The 17,683-nt window shown below is 64.0% G+C and overlaps 2 protein-coding genes across 4 annotated transcripts in view; one reads left to right on the top strand and one right to left on the bottom strand.

The window, feature by feature from the left end:
- INPP5A (inositol polyphosphate-5-phosphatase A) overlaps positions 1-9,620 on the top strand; it is a 149,572-nt gene extending 139,952 nt beyond the window's left edge. For 2 of the 3 annotated variants that reach the window (XM_053922290.2, XM_053922288.2), the window contains 4 exons: positions 5,308-5,419; positions 7,231-7,299; positions 8,098-8,134; positions 8,273-9,620. In XM_053922290.2, coding sequence (XP_053778265.1) covers positions 5,308-5,419; positions 7,231-7,299; positions 8,098-8,134; positions 8,273-8,322 — 268 coding nt within the window. In that variant the 3' untranslated portion in view covers positions 8,323-9,620. Of the gene's footprint in view, positions 1-5,307; positions 5,420-7,230; positions 7,300-8,097; positions 8,185-8,272 lie in introns of all 3 variants that reach the window. The other variant, XM_053922289.2, reaches the window with a different exon arrangement.
- A 1,493-nt stretch (positions 9,621-11,113) lies between these two features.
- On the bottom strand, positions 11,114-12,300 carry NKX6-2 (NK6 homeobox 2). Its single transcript, XM_053923236.2, has 3 exons — positions 11,866-12,300; positions 11,621-11,793; positions 11,114-11,402 (listed from the first exon to the last, which is right to left on the bottom strand). The coding sequence occupies exons 1-3, from the start codon at positions 12,269-12,271 to the stop codon at positions 11,148-11,150; spliced, it is 834 nt and encodes a 277-aa protein (XP_053779211.1). The 5' UTR covers positions 12,272-12,300; the 3' UTR covers positions 11,114-11,147.
- Positions 12,301-17,683: the final 5,383 nt, after the last annotated feature.

Genomic DNA, 17,683 nt, shown 5'->3' with positions numbered 1-17,683 from the left:
GCTGGCACAGAAGTTGCTATGACGTTAGGTGTCTGAGGTGGATGTTTGTGAGCAGACACTTCCTCACACTGTGCCCGAGTCCTGCTGAGGGACAGCTGGCCCATCGCCTCCCCTCTGGCCCAGTATCCACTCACAGCTCCCACCTCTGAGCCCAGGTTTGGGCCGCTCAGAGCCCATGGCAGGAGCCGCACCTCCCCAGGAGAGCCCAGCATGGGCAGCCGCGGCAGGCGGGGTGAAGCCTCTGTCTTCCTACGCATCTGAGCCTGGGGGACACAGTTTACTATTTAACTCTGAGAGTGTTGCTGCCATCAGCCTCAAATAGACTGAAGGAGAAAGGGGAGGTGGCGAAGCCCCCAGCAGCCCTGGCTGTTCTCACCACCCTGCTCAGCAGAGAGTGCACTGTGGGTCCTGGCACCCAGTCCGAGGGGTCTGCTGTCCAGGGGCCAAGCCTTCAGGGCCAGGCCCTGCCCCTGCCGACGGAAACAGCCCGCCTGCTCCCCACGGGCCCCTCCAGGACCTCCCTTCCCTGGAGCCGAAGAACTCAGAACCCCAAGGAGTGTCCCCACCACAGGGCAGCACCCCAGCCTGATGTCACTGGACTGTGTCAGCGGCAGAGGCTGATGGCCCCACCTTGGCCCACAGCCTCCGTCCCCTGTCTGTGTTGAAGATGACAGCTGGCTGCCCTGTCACCAGGCCTGGGCTCACTTTCAACACAACCAGGTGACTGTGCAAGCCCTTCGCCAGAGAAGGGGCTGGCTCTTCCCACGTACTAGGAAGAAACACCGTGTCCCACCACCGTGTTGGCTGGTGTTGGCTTTGGGGACAAATCCCCTGTGGCCCCAGGACCCTTCCCACTGTCACAGTAAGGGGCCCCAGAGAGCTCCGCCCCGTGGCTCACACCTGCTAAGAATTACCGTGATTTTAAAATATTTATTACTTTACTGTTAAATGACAACAATAAACTATTGCATGTTAACATTTTTATGAAAAAATATTTCCTGATCAAAAACTAATTTGCAGAAGAATGGAATAGTTTCATATTCAAAAGAATTTTCATAAAGTTCAGCTTAACAGAGGACAGAAGGGATCTCGTATCTGCTACAGCTCAGCCCCAACAGCTGCTCTGGGTGGCCTGAGGGGCGTGTCCCGCAGGAGGGCCAGTCCTCGGCCTGAGACCACGTCTGCCCACAGAGTCCCGAAACCCCATGTCCGAGGCCTGAGGGCTGACGACAGAGCCATGGTGCTGCTGGTTAAGGGTGTTCTGAGGAGGATCCGGCTCTGTGTGTGGACGGGTGACACAGCGTCTTAGTGTGACTGTGAGGGAGCATTGCCTCCAGGCCCCATAAGGACTTCGGGGACCCCAGCAGTCCACACACTGCCCCAAAAAACAAGCAAGAGCCAGGGACCGCCAAAACGCCAGCAACGGGATGGAGAGCTGCTGCCGGGTGCCACAACAGGTGTGCCTCACACACCCCGGAGCAAGCCACTGTGCACGAGGGAGGCTGCTCAGCTCCATTGTGTGCGGGTCGCTGCAGGCCAGGCTGGCTGGCAGCACTGGGTCTCGGCCCTTGACCTCCAGGCAGTGGCAGGAGGGCCTGGCGCCGCTTGTCTTATGAGGCAGGTAGGTGAGCGCTGCCGTGCCGAGGGCTGTTCCTGGGGTTATTACGCTTGAGCTGCCTGAAGGGACAGGAGGTGCCCAGGTCCCTGCTTTGCCCGCCCACACCCTGGAAGGGTCTCCCCGGGCAGGATCACAGCCTCTCCACAGAGGCTGTCGCTGCGCAGCAGACACACTGGTGCAGGACCAGGCCAGGCTCTGGCTTCGGAAGAAAACAAGGCTGCACATCCCATGGGGACAAGCTGCACCTTGCCAGGCTGGCTGGGCGGGCCATCGGCCTCAGCAGACATGGTCACCTGTAGGCTGAGGACCAGCGGCTCTGCTCGGACTTTCTGTGGCCGGGATGCAGAGTGCGAGCACTGCAGACGTGTGCCGACATGTACCTGAGTGTAATCTCCGTGCACGAAGAATGAGCCTGCTGTTTGCCTGGCCTGGTGCTCAGGAGGGAGCTGGGACATCTGTCTGTCCGGCTGGTCCTCAAGGCTCCCAGGACCAAGTGCTGAGGAGTAAGGGGCCAGAGACCCAGTTGTAGGAGAAGCGGGCGACGCCAGGGCCCCTGGGTGCGGGTGTGCTGTGCCCAGGCGCAGAGCCCGAATGCCAGCCTCCCTAACCTGGACTCTCCCGCAGGGATGTGACATTGTTGCACTTCGTGGTTTCTGTGTGGCCGCAGCTCTGCTTCAGCCTTTTTCTTCGATTCTAGTGTTGTTGCCTTTCTTCTCTGGAATTTCAAAAACGCCAGGTCTGAGGGCCTCCTTGGTGGTGTTGGGAGAAGCTCAGACACGCAGCTCACCACTCTCTCTGTGACTGAGTTGACCTCCGTGCTGGGTGTCTGCTGTCCCTGTGCAGGGCTGTGACTTGGGGACAGCTGCTACCTCACCTGGAGAGATCTGAGGGCCCTGGCCCCCCCCTTCCTGAGGAGCACAGCAGCACCCCCTTCCCTGTCTGCTCTGGGGGTGCTGGTTCCAGAAGGGCCCTGGCCAGCACAGCGGGGCTTTGTGTTGTTGGCCTCAGAGCCTCAGGGGCACCCCAGCCGGTCACGTGGGGACCTGGGCCGTGTTGGCAAGGCTGGTCCCCCAGCAAAGGGGCCACTGCCCACATCCTGAGGTGCAGGGAGGTGGGGGTTGCAGGGCCTCGAGGACAGGTGGGCAATTGTTAGCTTTATCACCTGGCCATTCATTACAGCGACTCTCCCTCTCGGGGCCCCGAGGCCCCACCCTGAGTGGGGGTTGCTTTCAGATAAGTCAACGGGGACGGCCAGCACCATGGTAATCCACGTCAGCGCCCGATCCGCTGCTGGGCCATCCTGGGCGGCGGGAGGCAGGCCGTGGGGCGAGGCCCTGCCCTCGGACAGGGAGGCGATGGGCCCTGCACCATGTCGTGTGGCCCTGCGGTGCTCCCAGGACCATCAATCACAGAGCTGATTGACGGCTGCCTTTGGTGTGCGGTGCAGACCAGCAGCCCCTGGATTTACCCTGCGCTGGGGTGCATCCCCCTCGGGGGTGGGCATGGTGGTGCAGCTGTGGGCAGGGCCTGGCCACAGGTGCTTTGTGGGATGGGTGGTTCCTGTCGTTGAGACGACTTCACCAGACCACTGAGCAGAGACGGCAGCTTCTGGAGCAGGTGGATGTCACTCTGCCTCTGTCCTGACCGCGTCTGCCAGTGGCACTGTGCAGCCGGCGCCTTCTACACCTGCCCCTCGGCTGCAGCCTGGGAGCCATGTGGCTAGACGCCCTCACAGCACCACTCGAGGTGATGCAGTGCTCTAGAGGTGGCAGGAAGCCCCTGAGTCACAACATCTGGCGCAGAGGCCACCAGACAGCGCTGGGTTGCTAGGGAGAGGGTGGCAGTGGGTCGTCATTGAGACGACCAGGTACCACAGATCCCCCTCTGGGTGAACTTGTCTTGCAGCCACTTTGTGGCAGAGGCCCCCCTACTCCCTGACAGCCTGCAGGACCTTCTCACCCTAGCCCCTGACCTTTGCCGCAGCAGTGGGGGTTGCTTAGTGACTTAGCATGTTGTCCTTTGGAAAGGGAAGGCCCGCGGGGGTCCCACTGCCTGCGCCCAGATTGGACAGCATGTCCCGGGCAGGCATGGCCCCATCAGGTTAAACTGGGGAACCCTGGGCCAGGTGCTCGCTGCCATTTGTCCTGAGAAGACACTTGTAAGATAGCTGGCATTCCGTCCACTCTCGAGGTCAGTGGTGCCGGCAGTGGGAACTGTGTGTGCGGTCAACACGTTTGCTGCTTTGGGTCTCCGATCACGTGACGCGGGGTCTCCTGCCCAGGCCGGGGCCACAGTCAGGCTCTGCTGGGGGCCTGCAGCCACAGCCGACAGCTCCAGCAGAAATGCCGTCGAGAAGCCCAAGGCCTTAGCCCCCTGGTGGGCAGGTGACCCAGCGCCCACGACAGGAGCAGCCCAGAGACCAGAAGTAGCCTTTTCCTGAAGCAGGAAAACTTAACAGAATAAGGTGCCTTTTACAGCAAATACCATAAAATATTTTAGAATTAGCCTACAAAAACACTTTGGATTCTCACAAGGAAAAGGTGCTGTCTTTGGCAAAGACCATACAAGGCGCGCCCCAAGTAAGGGGCACACGGCCCTGCAGGACGCACCGCACTCGGCAGAGCCGCTCTGCAGCTGCGTCCTGCTAAGTGCGTCTGCTGCGCCTTCACTGCAGCCCCCTCCCAGCGCCTGCGTGGGTGGGGTGAGTAGTTCCACGTGCGCCTGGGAAGGCGCGCTGGGCAGAGCAGAGGCCAGGGCTGTCCCTTGAGCCCTGGGACAGCAGGAAGCCGCCCTCAGGGAGGAACATGAGGGGCCTTGGACAGGCACCTGCGGGACACTATGGACAGGTGGCCAGTGTCTGAGGACAATGTGACCCTGCTCAGCCGGTGGCCACAGACACCCCCTCCTACTCCTCGCCCCTGGTGCGTCATTCCCAGGTCAGCTGGTTGGCTGCGGTGCCTCCATTCCTGAGGGGCCAGCAGGCCTCTGCTGGTGGACGAGCGGGTCAGTGGAGTGGGGCCCGTATGGCCAGAGCAGGGACAGTGCTCACCATAGTGATGACCCCACAGCCGTGGCCTAGGTGCCTGCATGCTTCCTCAGAGGAGGACTGAGGTGGGAGCAGGTTGTGGGGACCCAGGCATGTGGTCAAGCTGGGCCCCAGCTTCCCTCAGGCTCCTGCTGGGCATGTGTGTGACCAGGCCCGTGAGGTCCTGACACCATGTTTTCCCGCACAGGTTTTATTGTACTTTAGGCCACATCCAAAAATAAAGCAAAGTACTCTGGCTGGTGTGGCTCAGTGGATTGAGTGCTGGCCTGCAAACCAACGGGTCGCCAGTTCAATTCCCAGTCAGGGCATATGCTTGGGTTGCAGGCCAGGTCCCCAGTAGGGGGCGTGTGAGAGGCAACCACAAATAGATGTTTCTCTCCCTCTCTTTCTACCTCCCTTCCCCTCTCTTTAAAAATAAATAAAATCTTTTTTTTTAAGTTAAAAAAAATAAAGTTTAATAGAGGATCTCATTTCTTTAAAGGAACTGTGAGTTTGACTCTGTACTCTAGAAACTTGTGTACAGGAATTCTTTCTGAGAGTGCTGGCAGCACCAACAGGCTTCGGAGAACCCCCGCAGCCGTCGGCGGGACGTGGAGGAGGGGCCAGTGCCGTGTGCTGACCTGCCCATGTCCTGTCTCCCCAGCTACCCGTACAGCGAGGACTCCAGCCAAGGCAAGCAGTACATGAACACCCGGTGCCCCGCCTGGTGTGACCGCGTGCTCATGTCCCCGTCCGCCAAGGAGCTGATTCTGAGGGTGAGTGGCGGACCAGCCCTGGCCCATCCTGTGACAGGCCTTGGGTCACAAGGGAGCTGGTCCCTGGCCTGCAGGGCCTGTGGGCAGAGCCAGGCATCTGGACCCTGCGAGATCTGAGACTGGGAAGTTTTCAGGTTTCCTGGAGCCTCTTGATTTGCCAGGGCTTTTCAATTCCCACATTTTAACACAAAAAGAATGTTTTCAAAAGAATCAATTTCTGAATTGGTTTTGTCAACCCCGTTAATACAATAGTGAAAAAACCTAAGAATGACCAGTGTTGATTCACCCAGGGCAGCGGCCTGATGCTCAGTGTGCCCTGGGCAGCTATTGGGAGGGGCGGGGGCATGGCAACCCCACCGCCCCGTGCCACCCCCAGACCTCAGCTCCATCTGCTTCAGGTTCCGGTCCATCTCCCCACCAAGCACCCAGGGCTGCACCAACGGGTCCTGTCTGTGCTCCTGGGCCAGACCCTGGGCCTTGCCCACTGGGCCAGAGGGGCTGCCGGCAGGAGGGCAGAGCCCCACGTGCTGCACTAAGCACACAGCCCACGCCCTGCCACCCGTCACCCACCCACCACCCACATGTCCCATGACCCCACTAAGTGGGCCCCACCAAAACTGGGCTGGAGGCCGGGACTCGCACGGTCTACCTGCTTGCTCTACTGGGGGTGAGGGTGGGGCGCGGAGCTGCCTCGGCCCCACCCCTGCCAGCTCTGAGCACAGGCATCTCCAGGGATGAGACAGGTGTCGCCTACCTGGGAAGACATCAAAAACCAAGAGAGGTGCATTCTGCACTAAGACAGCCCCTGCGCTTGACCCCCGCAGCCCCTCCACGCCAGGGCCAGGGCCCAAGGCCGTGCGGTGGAAGGCGGTGTTTCAGACTTTTATATTCACTCACTACTTCTCTGGTTTGGGGGGATGAGATTTGACGCTGCAGACGCAGTGGGGGCCAGGACGGGCATCCCTCTCTGGGCGGAGGTCCCCCGCAGGCCCTCCCCTGGGGGACGCTGGGCAGCGGGTGTTATGGGCCACAGATGCGCCAGGCTGCTTCCTCGGGCTCATCCATCATGCCACGCTCGGCTTCCTCGTCATCGTGTTCCGTCTATTTCCTGCCTGGAAACGCCCAAGGTGGCGGCGGGGCAGGGCTGCCTGGAGGCTGGTGATGGATGCTCAGTGAGGTGTGCCGCACCCGAGGTCATTTGTTTATGTGTCTCAGGATTATGCAGTGGAAAACCCACAATTTTATGCTGCCTTTGTGAACTGCTGCGCCGCCTGTGATGAACGGCCCCTTTGGTGGGCGGTGGTGAGGCCCTGCCAGGTGCGGGTGCGGGGTGCTTGGTGCTCACGCGGCCGCTGCAGAGGCCGAGTTCACTCTCACCTCCTCCGGGTGGTGAGCATTCTGCACAGTAAACCCAACCGGCAGCTTCCTGCTGCATTGAGGGTAATTCAGCCTCAGCTTCATACTCTCGGGTGCTTCCACTGTGGACAGGAAGTCCCGGCCAGGCAGATGGCCGGGCACAAGCCCTTCAGCCTCACACCCAAAATAAGGTGTCTGCCAGACCTGGTGGTAGGCAGGCGCAGTGGGCACCGCGGTTTGTGACTGTGGGGGTCGTGCCAATCACGGTGGGCTTAGGGCACCGAGCCTACTCGCCATCCAGGCCCAGAGGCCCAGGTGCTGCTGCATCTGCCTGAAGCTTCCACCCACCGGCCCTGCGACTCCCTTGAGAGCCCAGTGACGCAGGGGAAGTGTGTGCTCGCAGGGATTGCCGATGTCCCTCCCCCCACACCGGTCCCTCTGTTTGCTTTTCCCAGTCGGAGTGCGAGGAGAAGGTTGTCACCTACGACCACATCGGGCCCAACGTCTGCATGGGAGACCACAAGGTGATGGGCCTGGGCTGGGCCTGAGGGGTGGGCGCCTGCTTCTCTGCCTCCTCTCCCTGTCTGCCCCGCAAGCTGGCTGCTCAGCATAGACTGCACTGTCTGCTTTTACTTAATTTTAATGAAACACCAGAAGGCAGGTAGGTAGGTGGGCAGACAGGTAGGTAGAGAAGAGGCAGAAGTGACTAACCACAGTAGAATAAAATACAGTTTTACTATTTGTAATAAAAATACCATGTCCCCACAGATTATTTCTGAAGCCATTTCCCAAGGGTGCATTTGAGATGTTTTATTGTCCTTGTGCCTAGCCAGTCTCAGCAGGTGGGTAGAGAGTGAGGGTCACAGGTCAGAGCTTCAGGGACTCATTTGCACAGGGGACTGTCCCTGCACTGGAGCCTGAGCTGTCCTTGCTGAGGGGCATGCCGGCAACAGGTGGTGCCCCCCTACCCCGGTCAGCTGGAGGCCTCCACCCTTTCCCTTTTCGAGGCTTGTGGGGCCGAGACTGCCGGGTGTCGCCCCAAGTGCAGCCCCCACACGGGCGCCAGGCAGGAGCTCTGTCCCACCCCCGTTATCTGGGGCACGCTCAGCAGCCCCTGGCCCGTTCCTACATCAGGTGTCGTCTAGAAAGAACGCCTCTCTGCAAAACCGAAAGGCGGGTGCTGGGAGCCCCTGGTGGCCCGGCCTAGCTTCTGTTCGCGCCAGCCGGGCTCCGTGGCAACAAGAGCGGGGCCTTGGCCTTCGAGGGTGTGAGGGCAAGGGGGGCGGGCCAGGGTGCTGACGCCTCCTCTTGTCCCGCTGCAGCCCGTGTTCCTGGCCTTCCGCGTGGCGCCCGGGGCAGGTAAAGCTCACGCACACGTGCACAAGTGTTGTGTCGTGCAGTGACGTGTGGTAAATATGGCTCCTTCCCTTGAGTTCACCTTTTCTGAGCTTTTCCCGATGCGTCTGTCCCTTTAACAAACCACTGATTCCGCGGCAGGGAGGCGATGCCAGCCACAGGGGCGGACCCTCCGCGAGCCCTGCCTGTAGCACAAGGAGCAGATGGAGTTCGCGTCCACTGAAGTCCACACTCAGCAGCTGCATCGAGTAACTCGCCCGAGCGCCACCCGCCAGCCGGCGGCCTGCACTTCGCTTCAGCCTCCGGCCATCCTGGGGGCTCACATACCTCACTGTCTTGTCTGTTCGTGTGACATTAAGTAGAAATATTGGGTTTTTTAATAAGTCACAGTCCTGTTGCCAAAACTCTAATAGACAGCAGCGATTCTGTATTTTAGACTCCACGGTTTTCGGTTTGTAACAGTCGTCAGCGTGGGAATCCACGGGCATCGGCGCCCGCCGCCAGCTGGAGGCGTGCCCAGGCAGGCGGGCTCTGCGGGGACGCTGGCGGCGAGGCCCCGTTCCAGCCACAGCCCCGGGCGGTCCCCTCTGCTGCCGGGTACATGGTTCTGAATCACACTGCAGCTGCTTCCCTGTTTTATATATGAATACATATAAATATATACTTTTTAAAGTAATTTATAAATCTTACCAGACTTATGCTGAATATACTTTCCAGTATGAATGCTCGAGAGTGCCACGTCAGCGAGGAGGACCGGAGCCTAGGGGCTGAGCTCTGGGCACGTCCCGCACACCTGCGGAGCGGGCAGGGGACCTGGCGGGGCGCGCTGTGGGCGGCCGTCGCTCATGCCCGGCTACACTCACAGCTGCTGCTCCTCGGCCGTCCTCTGTGGCAGTGAGACCTGAATGTGAAGTCTGCAGCCGGCTCGGGTGTACACCTTTTAAGAATTTTGTAAACTGTTTTGTCTGTCTTTTGTTACTGTTCTATGGTGCCAAGTATTATACATGAGACAATAATATGGGGGAATAAAAGTAGCCTAGTCCGCTTCCAGTAGAAACCGCTTTTAACATGAACTGCATATAAAAACGTGAAGAAAAACAGAACTGTCCCGGGCCCAGCCGCAAACACCCCATGTGGAACCGGGCTGCCCCCCCTCCCCCGGTGCCGCACCAGCCCCGCGCGCCTCGCGGGGCCTGCGGGGGAGCAGCGCGGGTCTGTTCCTCTGCTCCAGAACACTAAGAGGCCCTGGGCCGGGGCGGCAGCGGGCAGGCGCCTGCGTGCAGGTCAGTCACTACCAGTGCGAGCGATGCGGGCGCCGGCCCAGTCTGTTCGGGACAGCAGGACGCGGCGGGGTGGGGCTGCGGTCCCTGTGCTGTCCTCGGCCGAGCCGCAGTTCTCTCCAGCGGGGTTTCAGCTGCTGGTCACTGTGGAGGCCTTTAGAAATGACCGCTCCGGTTCCTAAGCAATAAAATTGATCGTGGTGAACACAGCTCTGCCTGGCTTTGTCTCTCTCCCTTCTGCGCGCACCCCCTTCCAAGTGCTGTGTGGCAGGGCCGTGCCCTCCGCCGCCGCCAGAGTCCCCTCCACCAGACGCGGTGGCGCAGAAGACGCTGAGTCGAGAACGGAAACACGGGCCTCAGGCCGTTTTGCTGTAGCGGGAAGGGATGGGGTCCCCCCTCGGCATTTTTAATGAGATTATGTAAATGCAGGGCTGTCCTCAGACCCAAGACTGGAACCCCCCTCGCTCTTCACTTGAGCTGTGAGAACACTCCACTCGCAGAAATAAAATAAATTTCCGTACTGCTCCCTTAGAAAGAAAACAAAACCCACCAGTGTGTCCTTAGGAACGGTGCTTCTGCCCTTGGTGGCAACAAAAACTTCGGCCGTTTACCTTTCTCTTTGGCATCCCAAAAAATCATGGAGTACTACAATCGTTTATACTTAATTTTTAGGATTAATACTCAATACCTGTGCCCGTTAGGATGCAACATGAAGAGCCGCGGCCACAGAGTCCAGCGGACTCCAGTCTGTTAACGGGACAGAACCGGGGTGGTGGTCCTGGGTCCCGCCCTCGCGCCGCGGGACAGCCGGCCGATGGGAGGGCGTCCCGGGGCGCGGGCGGGCGGCCAGTCGGTCCCGCTGAAGCACCGAGCGCGCCGCGCGGCCGGGCAGAGCTCCCGACAGCCCCCCCGCGCAGGAGGCACCGGCCGCTGACGGGGTTTCGCTGTCCCCGCGGGCAGTCTCCGGGGTTTCCCTTCTCGGCCCCAGTTTGGATTGAACGGCGCTTTCTCCAACGGGAGCTGAAGAACCGTGACGCCGAGGCATTTAAAGCCCCACTTATTCCACCCGTTGTGCGCTCCGCGCCAACTTGTAAATATCCGGCACCGGGGCGAACGCACTTCGTACACCAGGCAATCGAGCTGACCGCGCCCGCAGGAGCCGGGGCCTGGAGGGAGCGGGACCGGGCCCCCAAACCTGTTTCGGTCCGCCCCAGACCTCACCTGCCTGAGCCGACGCGACGCGAGCCCGCAGCCCCGGGGAGGGGGTGGCGTCCCCGCCGCCGCCGTCTCACCTGCCGGCGCCGCGCGCCCCGCTCCGTCCAGCTCCTCGCGGCTCTTCCTGCGCAGGCCCCGCGGCTCCTTCCCGCCGAGGGTTTGCGGGGCCGGGACCGCCTTCCCGCGCGCCCGGCCTTGTGGGTTCCCTGGCTCCGGCCGCCCGATCAGCCGCAACCTCCGCTCTGGGGCGCGGGGACCCGGCTGGCCCCGCCGCGCACGACCCTCGCAGGACCCTGGCGGCCGGGAGAGGGGACGGGAAGGAAGAAACAACGCGGTGCAGCCGGGAGCCGCGGCTCCAACGGGACGTGTTAAATAATTTATTGATGATACAAAGTAATTCCGCCGAGCCCGAGCCGGCCGCTTTATAACTTATTCTGTAAAAATATATGTACAACTCCGGCTGGGGGGGGGGGGGCGGGCGCCTGCCGCGCCCTACCCTGGCCCTCCGGCCTCACGCGGCCTCACAAGGCGTCCCCCGCGCCGCCGCCACAAGGGCTGACCAGCGCCAAGTTCGAGGGTTTGTGCTTCTTGAGCAGCCGCGTGATCTTCTCGTCGTCCGAGTTGGGATCCAGGGGCCGGTTGTACTCGTCGTCGTCCTCCGCGTCCGACGCACCCACCTTCAGCTTCTCGGCGTCCGAGTCCTGCTTCTTCTTGGCCGACGCCATCTCCGCCGCGTGCCGCTTGCGCCACTTGGTCCGGCGGTTCTGGAACCACACCTGCGGGCGCAGGAGGACGTCAGGCGGCGCCTCCCGAGGCGCCCGGCCAGCCGCCCGCGTCCAGCACCTCGGCCCCCACCCCGGTCGCAGGGTAGCGGCGCCTCCGGGGCTGGGCCAAGGCCGGCGGCCGCTCGCGGACCGTTCGCAGGACGCGGGCGGGAGGGTCTACCTGGTGCCGCAGGACCTGCCAGAGGCCGACCGGCCGCGCACACCCTCACCTTGACTTGGCTCTCGGTCATGCCCAAGGAGTAGGCGAGGCGCGCGCGCTCCGGGCCCGCCAGGTACTTGGTCTGCTCGAAAGTCTTCTCCAGAGCGAAGATCTGCTGGCCAGAGAAGGTCGGCCGCGAGTGCTTCTTCTTGCCGTCCTTGTCCAGGACCCCGCCGGCCTGGGCTGCACAGGAGAGCGGGTGAGCGCGGCCGCCGCCCCCCGCCCCGCGCCGACTCTCGCGCGCGCGCCACTCACCCGGGCCGGCCAGGCGCGGGTCCCTCCAAGGCGAGCCCTGCACCACGCCGGGCCAGAAGATGGGCGCGCGCCCGGGCAGTTCGGCAAGCGGCTTGGGGTAGCCGCGCGCCACAGCGGCCGCGGGCCCAAAGTAGACGCCGGCCGACGAGGCGAGCCCGTTGAGACGGGGCAGGCCTCCCAGGAGGCCGCCGCCCGCCGCGCCCACGGGCCGCCCCAGAATGTCGCTGATGCCGTGCGGGGTGCCGAGCGGCAGCTGCGCGCCCAGGCCGCCCAGCGCGGGCGCCTTGAAGCCGGCCGGGCCCTGCAGCGCGTACGGGAACAGCGACGTCTTCATCTCGGCCATGTTGTGCAGCGCGGCCAGCGGCGCGCTGCTCAGCACGAACGCTCCCGGGCGGTTAGCGTCCATGGGCGCCGCCGCCGCCGGCCCGGGCGCCCATCCGGCCCGGGAAGTTCGCGCGTGGCCCAGGAGGGCGCCGCTTCGCGGAGCGCGGGGCGCGGATGGGCGCCGACGGCCCCGGAGGGCGGGCGCGGGGTTCGAGCCGGGCGGCGGCGGGGGACGGCAGGCGCAGGCGGCGGCTCCGGGACTGGTCGGAGCGGCGCCGCGCGGGCCGGAGGCGCTGATAACCGCGGGGCCCCGGCGCGGCGCGCGCGCTGATTGGCTGCGGGCGCCCGCGGCCCGGCCATTGGCCAGTGCCCCGCCCGCCGCGCGCCCCCGCCGGCCGCGCACTCCATGAAGGGCCCATTAACGCGGCAGGTGCCTTCCGGGCTGTAAATTTGCCCGATTTATCTCCCCCGGGACGAAATAAATCCCGTTGGATGGGAGTTTAGTTAGGCACAGGTTTTAATGGGAAATCAGGAAAAAAATACGAGAGCATATTTTATCGCCCGAAAGAATGCAGATTTGAGGATCCACTCGGCAGCTCCCACGCGCCCCATTAGGCCAAGCGCCCCCGGAGAGCGGGCGCCGTCGGGGGACATGGCCAGCGCCCCGCCTCGCCCCGCGGTTCCCCGGGCATCCCCGCTCAAGTCGAGGGGGAGCCGCCACCATTTTCGGGGACGCAAACGGGCAACGGAGGAAGCCGGAGCTCAGAGTACGGGGCCCGAGTGGCCGGACTGGGCCCTCGCGAGTCTGCTGTCTTCACTGGCGAACAGCTGGCGCGGTGGCGGGGCCAGTCCCGTGGCCACGTGCGCACACGCTGCCGGGCGGCTCCCGGTTCGCTCCCAGCCCGCAGGCCGGTCTTCTGCCAGGTTGGAGCACCCTGACGGTCCCGGCCTCCGGAGCGGGCGTTTCGGGCCTAAGTTGCAGCCGGGCTCTCGGGAGGTAACCTGAGCACCGAGCTTCCATCCGGGCCCCGCAGGCCAGCCCAGGGCCGTTCCCCGCTGCGCGCAGCCTGAGCCGGGGTAACGGGGAGCCTCGCAGCTTCAGCACCCTGAAGCCTACGGCCTGTCGGCTACGTCCAGGGCTTCCCCGTGGGTTCGCCCGAAGCGCATGGCAGAGTCGCGGCCTTTAGACAGGCAGATGGGGCCCACGGTGTCCTCTGGGCACAAAAAGCCCCCGCCCCAGATGAGACCGCGGTGGGCTCCGAGCGCCGGTGGAGAGGCACTGAGTAAATAAATGCTGCGCGGCGGCATTTTCGTCCTTTTGGGCGGCGTCACGTATTAATAAGTGGAGGATATAATACTGTCCGCTGCCCGTTTGAAGCTGTGACCCAAACGTCCGCGAACCGACTGCCCTTTCCTGGCGGCAGGGAGGGGCTGCGCCCGGTGGCCTTCGGAGCCTCGTGGGGTCCGTCCGCAACGACTTTCCCGGTTCCCTCCGGCCTCCCGGATCTCGGTGGCGCGCACGAAGGCGACCCCCGCGGCTCTGCGCGAGGACCCAAAGTTCGTTCGCACCGCGACCCTTGGGGATCTATTTTCGTTGTGTTGTGTTCAGTTGGCGTTGGGGCCTGAGTCCCTACACTGGACCGCGGCTCGGAAAGTCGCTGGCCCCGTGCTGCGCTGGCGTGAGATGGTTGCCCCCACCTCGCGTGCGCGCACTCGCGGTCCCGGCTTCGGGTGCGTGCAGCGCCGCACAGGGGGTGGGGGGGGTCTCTCTCCCGGCCTCCTCAGCCGGCGCCGCACTTACGGGATGCAGGCGTGGCTGCCCCCGCGAAGGATCGGCCCCAGCGGAGCCAGGCCCGCCACACCCACAGCGCCGTTCCCGGGATTCCCGCGCTGCGAACGGCGTGGGGTCCGCCGGACCCAGAGACCCGCCCCGGCCTCGCTCTCGCCCCACTTTCTCAGAGGAAACAACAGCGTGTGTGCGTCCCCAGACCCCGGCTGCCGGGAGGACCCTCCCCGCAGAGTTTGGGCCCCTCTGGGCTCCCTGGAGGCGGCGCCAAGGGTGGCCAGGTTCCCGCTCCAGTGAGGTCGGGATGGGAGGGCTCAGGGGCGGGGCCGAGGGGGCTGGACTAGTCCTCCGCACGACTCCGCGCACCCGGGGTCGCAGCGGCCGGAAGGCTCTTTGGGGTAGGCCAGGTGGGACGCGCCTGGGCCGCATGATAGAGGCGGCTACCTTCCCGAGGGGTCCCCGCGACCCCCACTCATGGCAGGAAGGACGCCCAACTCCGGGCGCCGCGCTTTGGCTCTTTGCACACCCGCGCGGGGGCCTCCCAGCCCCTTTTTACCGCTGAGGAGAGAGACCCTGACTCGCTGCCCTGCGCCCCAGCGGCCCCAGGCCTATCTGCGTGGCCGGACTCTCCCTGGCTGTGCCTGGAACGCTTGGAGTGGCGAGTGGGACTGCCGCCCCCACCGGCCGCGGCGTGCGTGGCTCAACAGGGCACCTGTGCCAGGGGTACGGGATGGGGGGCCGGGGCACGGTTTTGGAGGAACTAGGTGAGGTGGGGCGCCCGAGTGCCGGGGTGAGGGCGGTCTTTTTTCCACGTTCTTCTGGCCCTAGGTGTCTTGGTGCGCACCCGTGGCGCCCGAGCCCCGACCCTGCCCCACACTCCTGGATGCCGCCGCCTAGGGCACCCGCTTCCGGGCCCCAATCCGGATATAAAGACTTGTTAACTTCGTCTTGCAGGCCCGCCGTCTCTGGCCGCTTCGCTGCGTGCGCGCCCGCCCCACCACCTGGGCTCTCACCGCACTCCCTCCTCCTGCGCCCCAGGTGCCGCCCCCTCCTCGGGGGAAGTTCTAGTGGCCGCCCGCGGGAAGGCGCGCCTCCCTGCTCTCCCTGCCGGCGGCGGGGCTCCCCCGAGCCGCGGAGAGGTCCGAGAATGCCCTCTCCTGGTCTCCGCGTAAACGTCCCGCAAACGAGGAGGGCCGGCGGCGCTTGTCGTCGCACCCAGCGCCGTCCGGGATGGAGAGAACTGCTGTTTGGCAGACACTTTATTCATTCAACGTTTATTTACTGGGCGCCTGCAGGTCGGGCCAGGACCGTGATTCTTTGGGGTGGAGGGGGTCGGGGACCGTGTCCCTGGGGAAGGCCGACCAGGACAGCAGGTGTCCAAGCCCTGGGCGGGTCGGTGTGAGACCTGGAGGCGGGAGGACAGGCCAGGCGGAGGTTCCCGGGAAAGGAGCCTGGGCTCACCGCCAGGCAGCCACTGAGTCCCCAAAAGTCTTACCAGTGAAGTGGAGATTTGTCCCTGTGGCACCCCGGCCGCCCACACCCTGAGCTGAGGCCTCACGGCAGCCCTCCCCTCCCAAAGGCCCTGGCCTCCCCAACCCACATGTGAGCCATTCTCGGAGTTGGATTCAGGGGTCGGTTGGCCACTGAGGTGACCCGGTGTAATCCTGTGGCCCAGACCCGGGTGGAGTGGGGTGTGCCTGCTGCCCTGGGGTCTCAGAGAACCAAGATGAAGAGCTGGTTCTGGACTCGCTGAGGGTGGCGGGCTGGGGCAGATCGCTCCCGGTCCTGAGCGAAGGCTGCAAGAAGACCCTGCGAGGAAGGCGGCGCTCAAAGGCTTGTCACTCCCCGCCCTGTGCCTGAGTGTGCCTATCGGTGACCCCCAGCCCCCAGTCTTGCCGAGGAGTGAGGGGGACTGTGTGAAAGGCAGTGACCCAGGGACCCCTGGGATGGGAGGGGCCAAGATAGTTGGGCAGAGGGGACCCAGGCACCGACCCCTCTCCTGACTGCGTCATTGCGGGGTCCAGCCCCAATGCTCCAACTCCGCCTATTCCCCCTGAGGACCAGGGCACATCGGGCTGAGGCCACGGGTTGGGGGCGTGGCCACCCCCTTCCTCCACCACCACCCCTGACCCGCCCCCGGGCCCCTTGCTGCACCTTCTGCGAGGACCTCGCTCCTGCCGCCTGCCATGGCTCGCCCTGCCTCCATCCTGCAGCGGCTGGCCCTCACCCGCTGCCCTGCTGGGGCCCCTGCTGAACGTCCCACGGCAGGCCCACCCCGCTCGGTGCCTCGGTGACTGAATGAGTGCTTCGAGGGAGGGAATGAACACACACCCCCGTCCCTGGTTCAGGGGTCTTCCCAGGGCCTGGCGTCAGTGTGGGCACAGGGGGTCTGTGCCTCCCCCCCAGGGAGCAGGCTCCGCTGAGGGGCCTCCAGATGCCCTGAGTCCAGAGCGTGTGGCCCCCAAAAGGGACTTTGTGAGCTGGGCACCTTCCCCAGGATTCCGGCCAGGCCCTGGGAGGCTGGGTCCCCAGCAGCCGGGGTGAGACCGGAAGGTGCACTAAGGGAGAGGGGGCGCTGCAGAGCCCACCGCCCACCCCTCCGCAGCAGGACGCAGCTGGGACAGCTGTCAGGCCCCACGGCAGGGCGGCTGACTGGTGGCCCCTCGCCCCAGCCCCTCCTCTTTGGACCCCTTGGCTTCCCTGGTTGGCCGGCACCTCCTGCCTTGCAGGACCCTCCACTCTCCAGCTCCTTTATTCCTTTCAAAGGTGTTTATTTTCATAAATGCCACATCCAAAGAAAAGCGGACAGAATTGCACCTTTCTTCTCTCAGGGAGCCCCCCGGCACGGAGGCCTGACAGGAGGTCCTTCCTCGTGGGCGCCTGCACACTGGCTCCCAGACCACGTGGCTGTGCATGGTCCCCATGGGCCCACACAGCTCTCCAGCCACCAGCAAGTCACCAGGTCGTCCTCTGCTTGAGGACAGCCACACCCAGGGCTGGTGTGGCTACTGTGAGGTGTGCACACCTCGGTCACCCTGCTGGGCTGCTGGTCAGCGCCTTGGAAAGGGCGGGAGTCCGCCCTCCTGGGCTCACCTGGCAGCCCCACACCCAGCCTCCCTCCCCCAGGGCGCCCCAGACTGCGAAACGCCCTGCAGGGTTGGGGCTGTGAGGAGCCGGAATGGACGAAGGAATGTTGGAGGGAAGGACTCGGTGGCAGAGGCAGCTCGGGGCTGGTGGGGGGCTCCACCTGGTGGGGCCCAGGGCTTCGGCCCCACCCCCACCCTGCCTCAGGCCCACCTGCCCTCCTGCTCTGGGAGGAGACCTGTGCCCACCCTCAGCCTGTGGCCACACCCACGCTGGGCTGGACGCGGCTCTCAGACCTACACACCCAGCAAGCAGGGCCAGCAACCCCATCCGCTGCGGTCCCTGCTAAAGTCACCCCCACCCTGTGTACACGGGGCCAGGCAAGGGGGACGTGGCAGTTACCTAAATCAGGAGGGGCTCCAGGGAGGAGGCATCCGGCACCACCAAGGCCAAGGCCCTCAGGGCGAACGTCCCAGGGGAGGCTCCTCTCGCCTCAGAAGCGACGTCTGAGGTCCGGAGAAGCTTGTCTCCTTCAGGGAAGGACAAAGGAGGCGCCGTAAATCACGGCTGCGAGCTAATTCCCTGGGGCCTGGCGGGCACCAGGTGCGCGGTGGCGGGTAACGA

The sequence above is a fragment of the Desmodus rotundus genome, chromosome 4, assembly GCF_022682495.2.
Source record: "Desmodus rotundus isolate HL8 chromosome 4, HLdesRot8A.1, whole genome shotgun sequence".
NCBI lineage: Eukaryota > Metazoa > Chordata > Mammalia > Chiroptera > Phyllostomidae > Desmodus > Desmodus rotundus.
The sequence above is the reverse complement of the archived record's forward strand: the minus strand, read 5'-3'. Positions and strand labels throughout refer to the sequence as shown.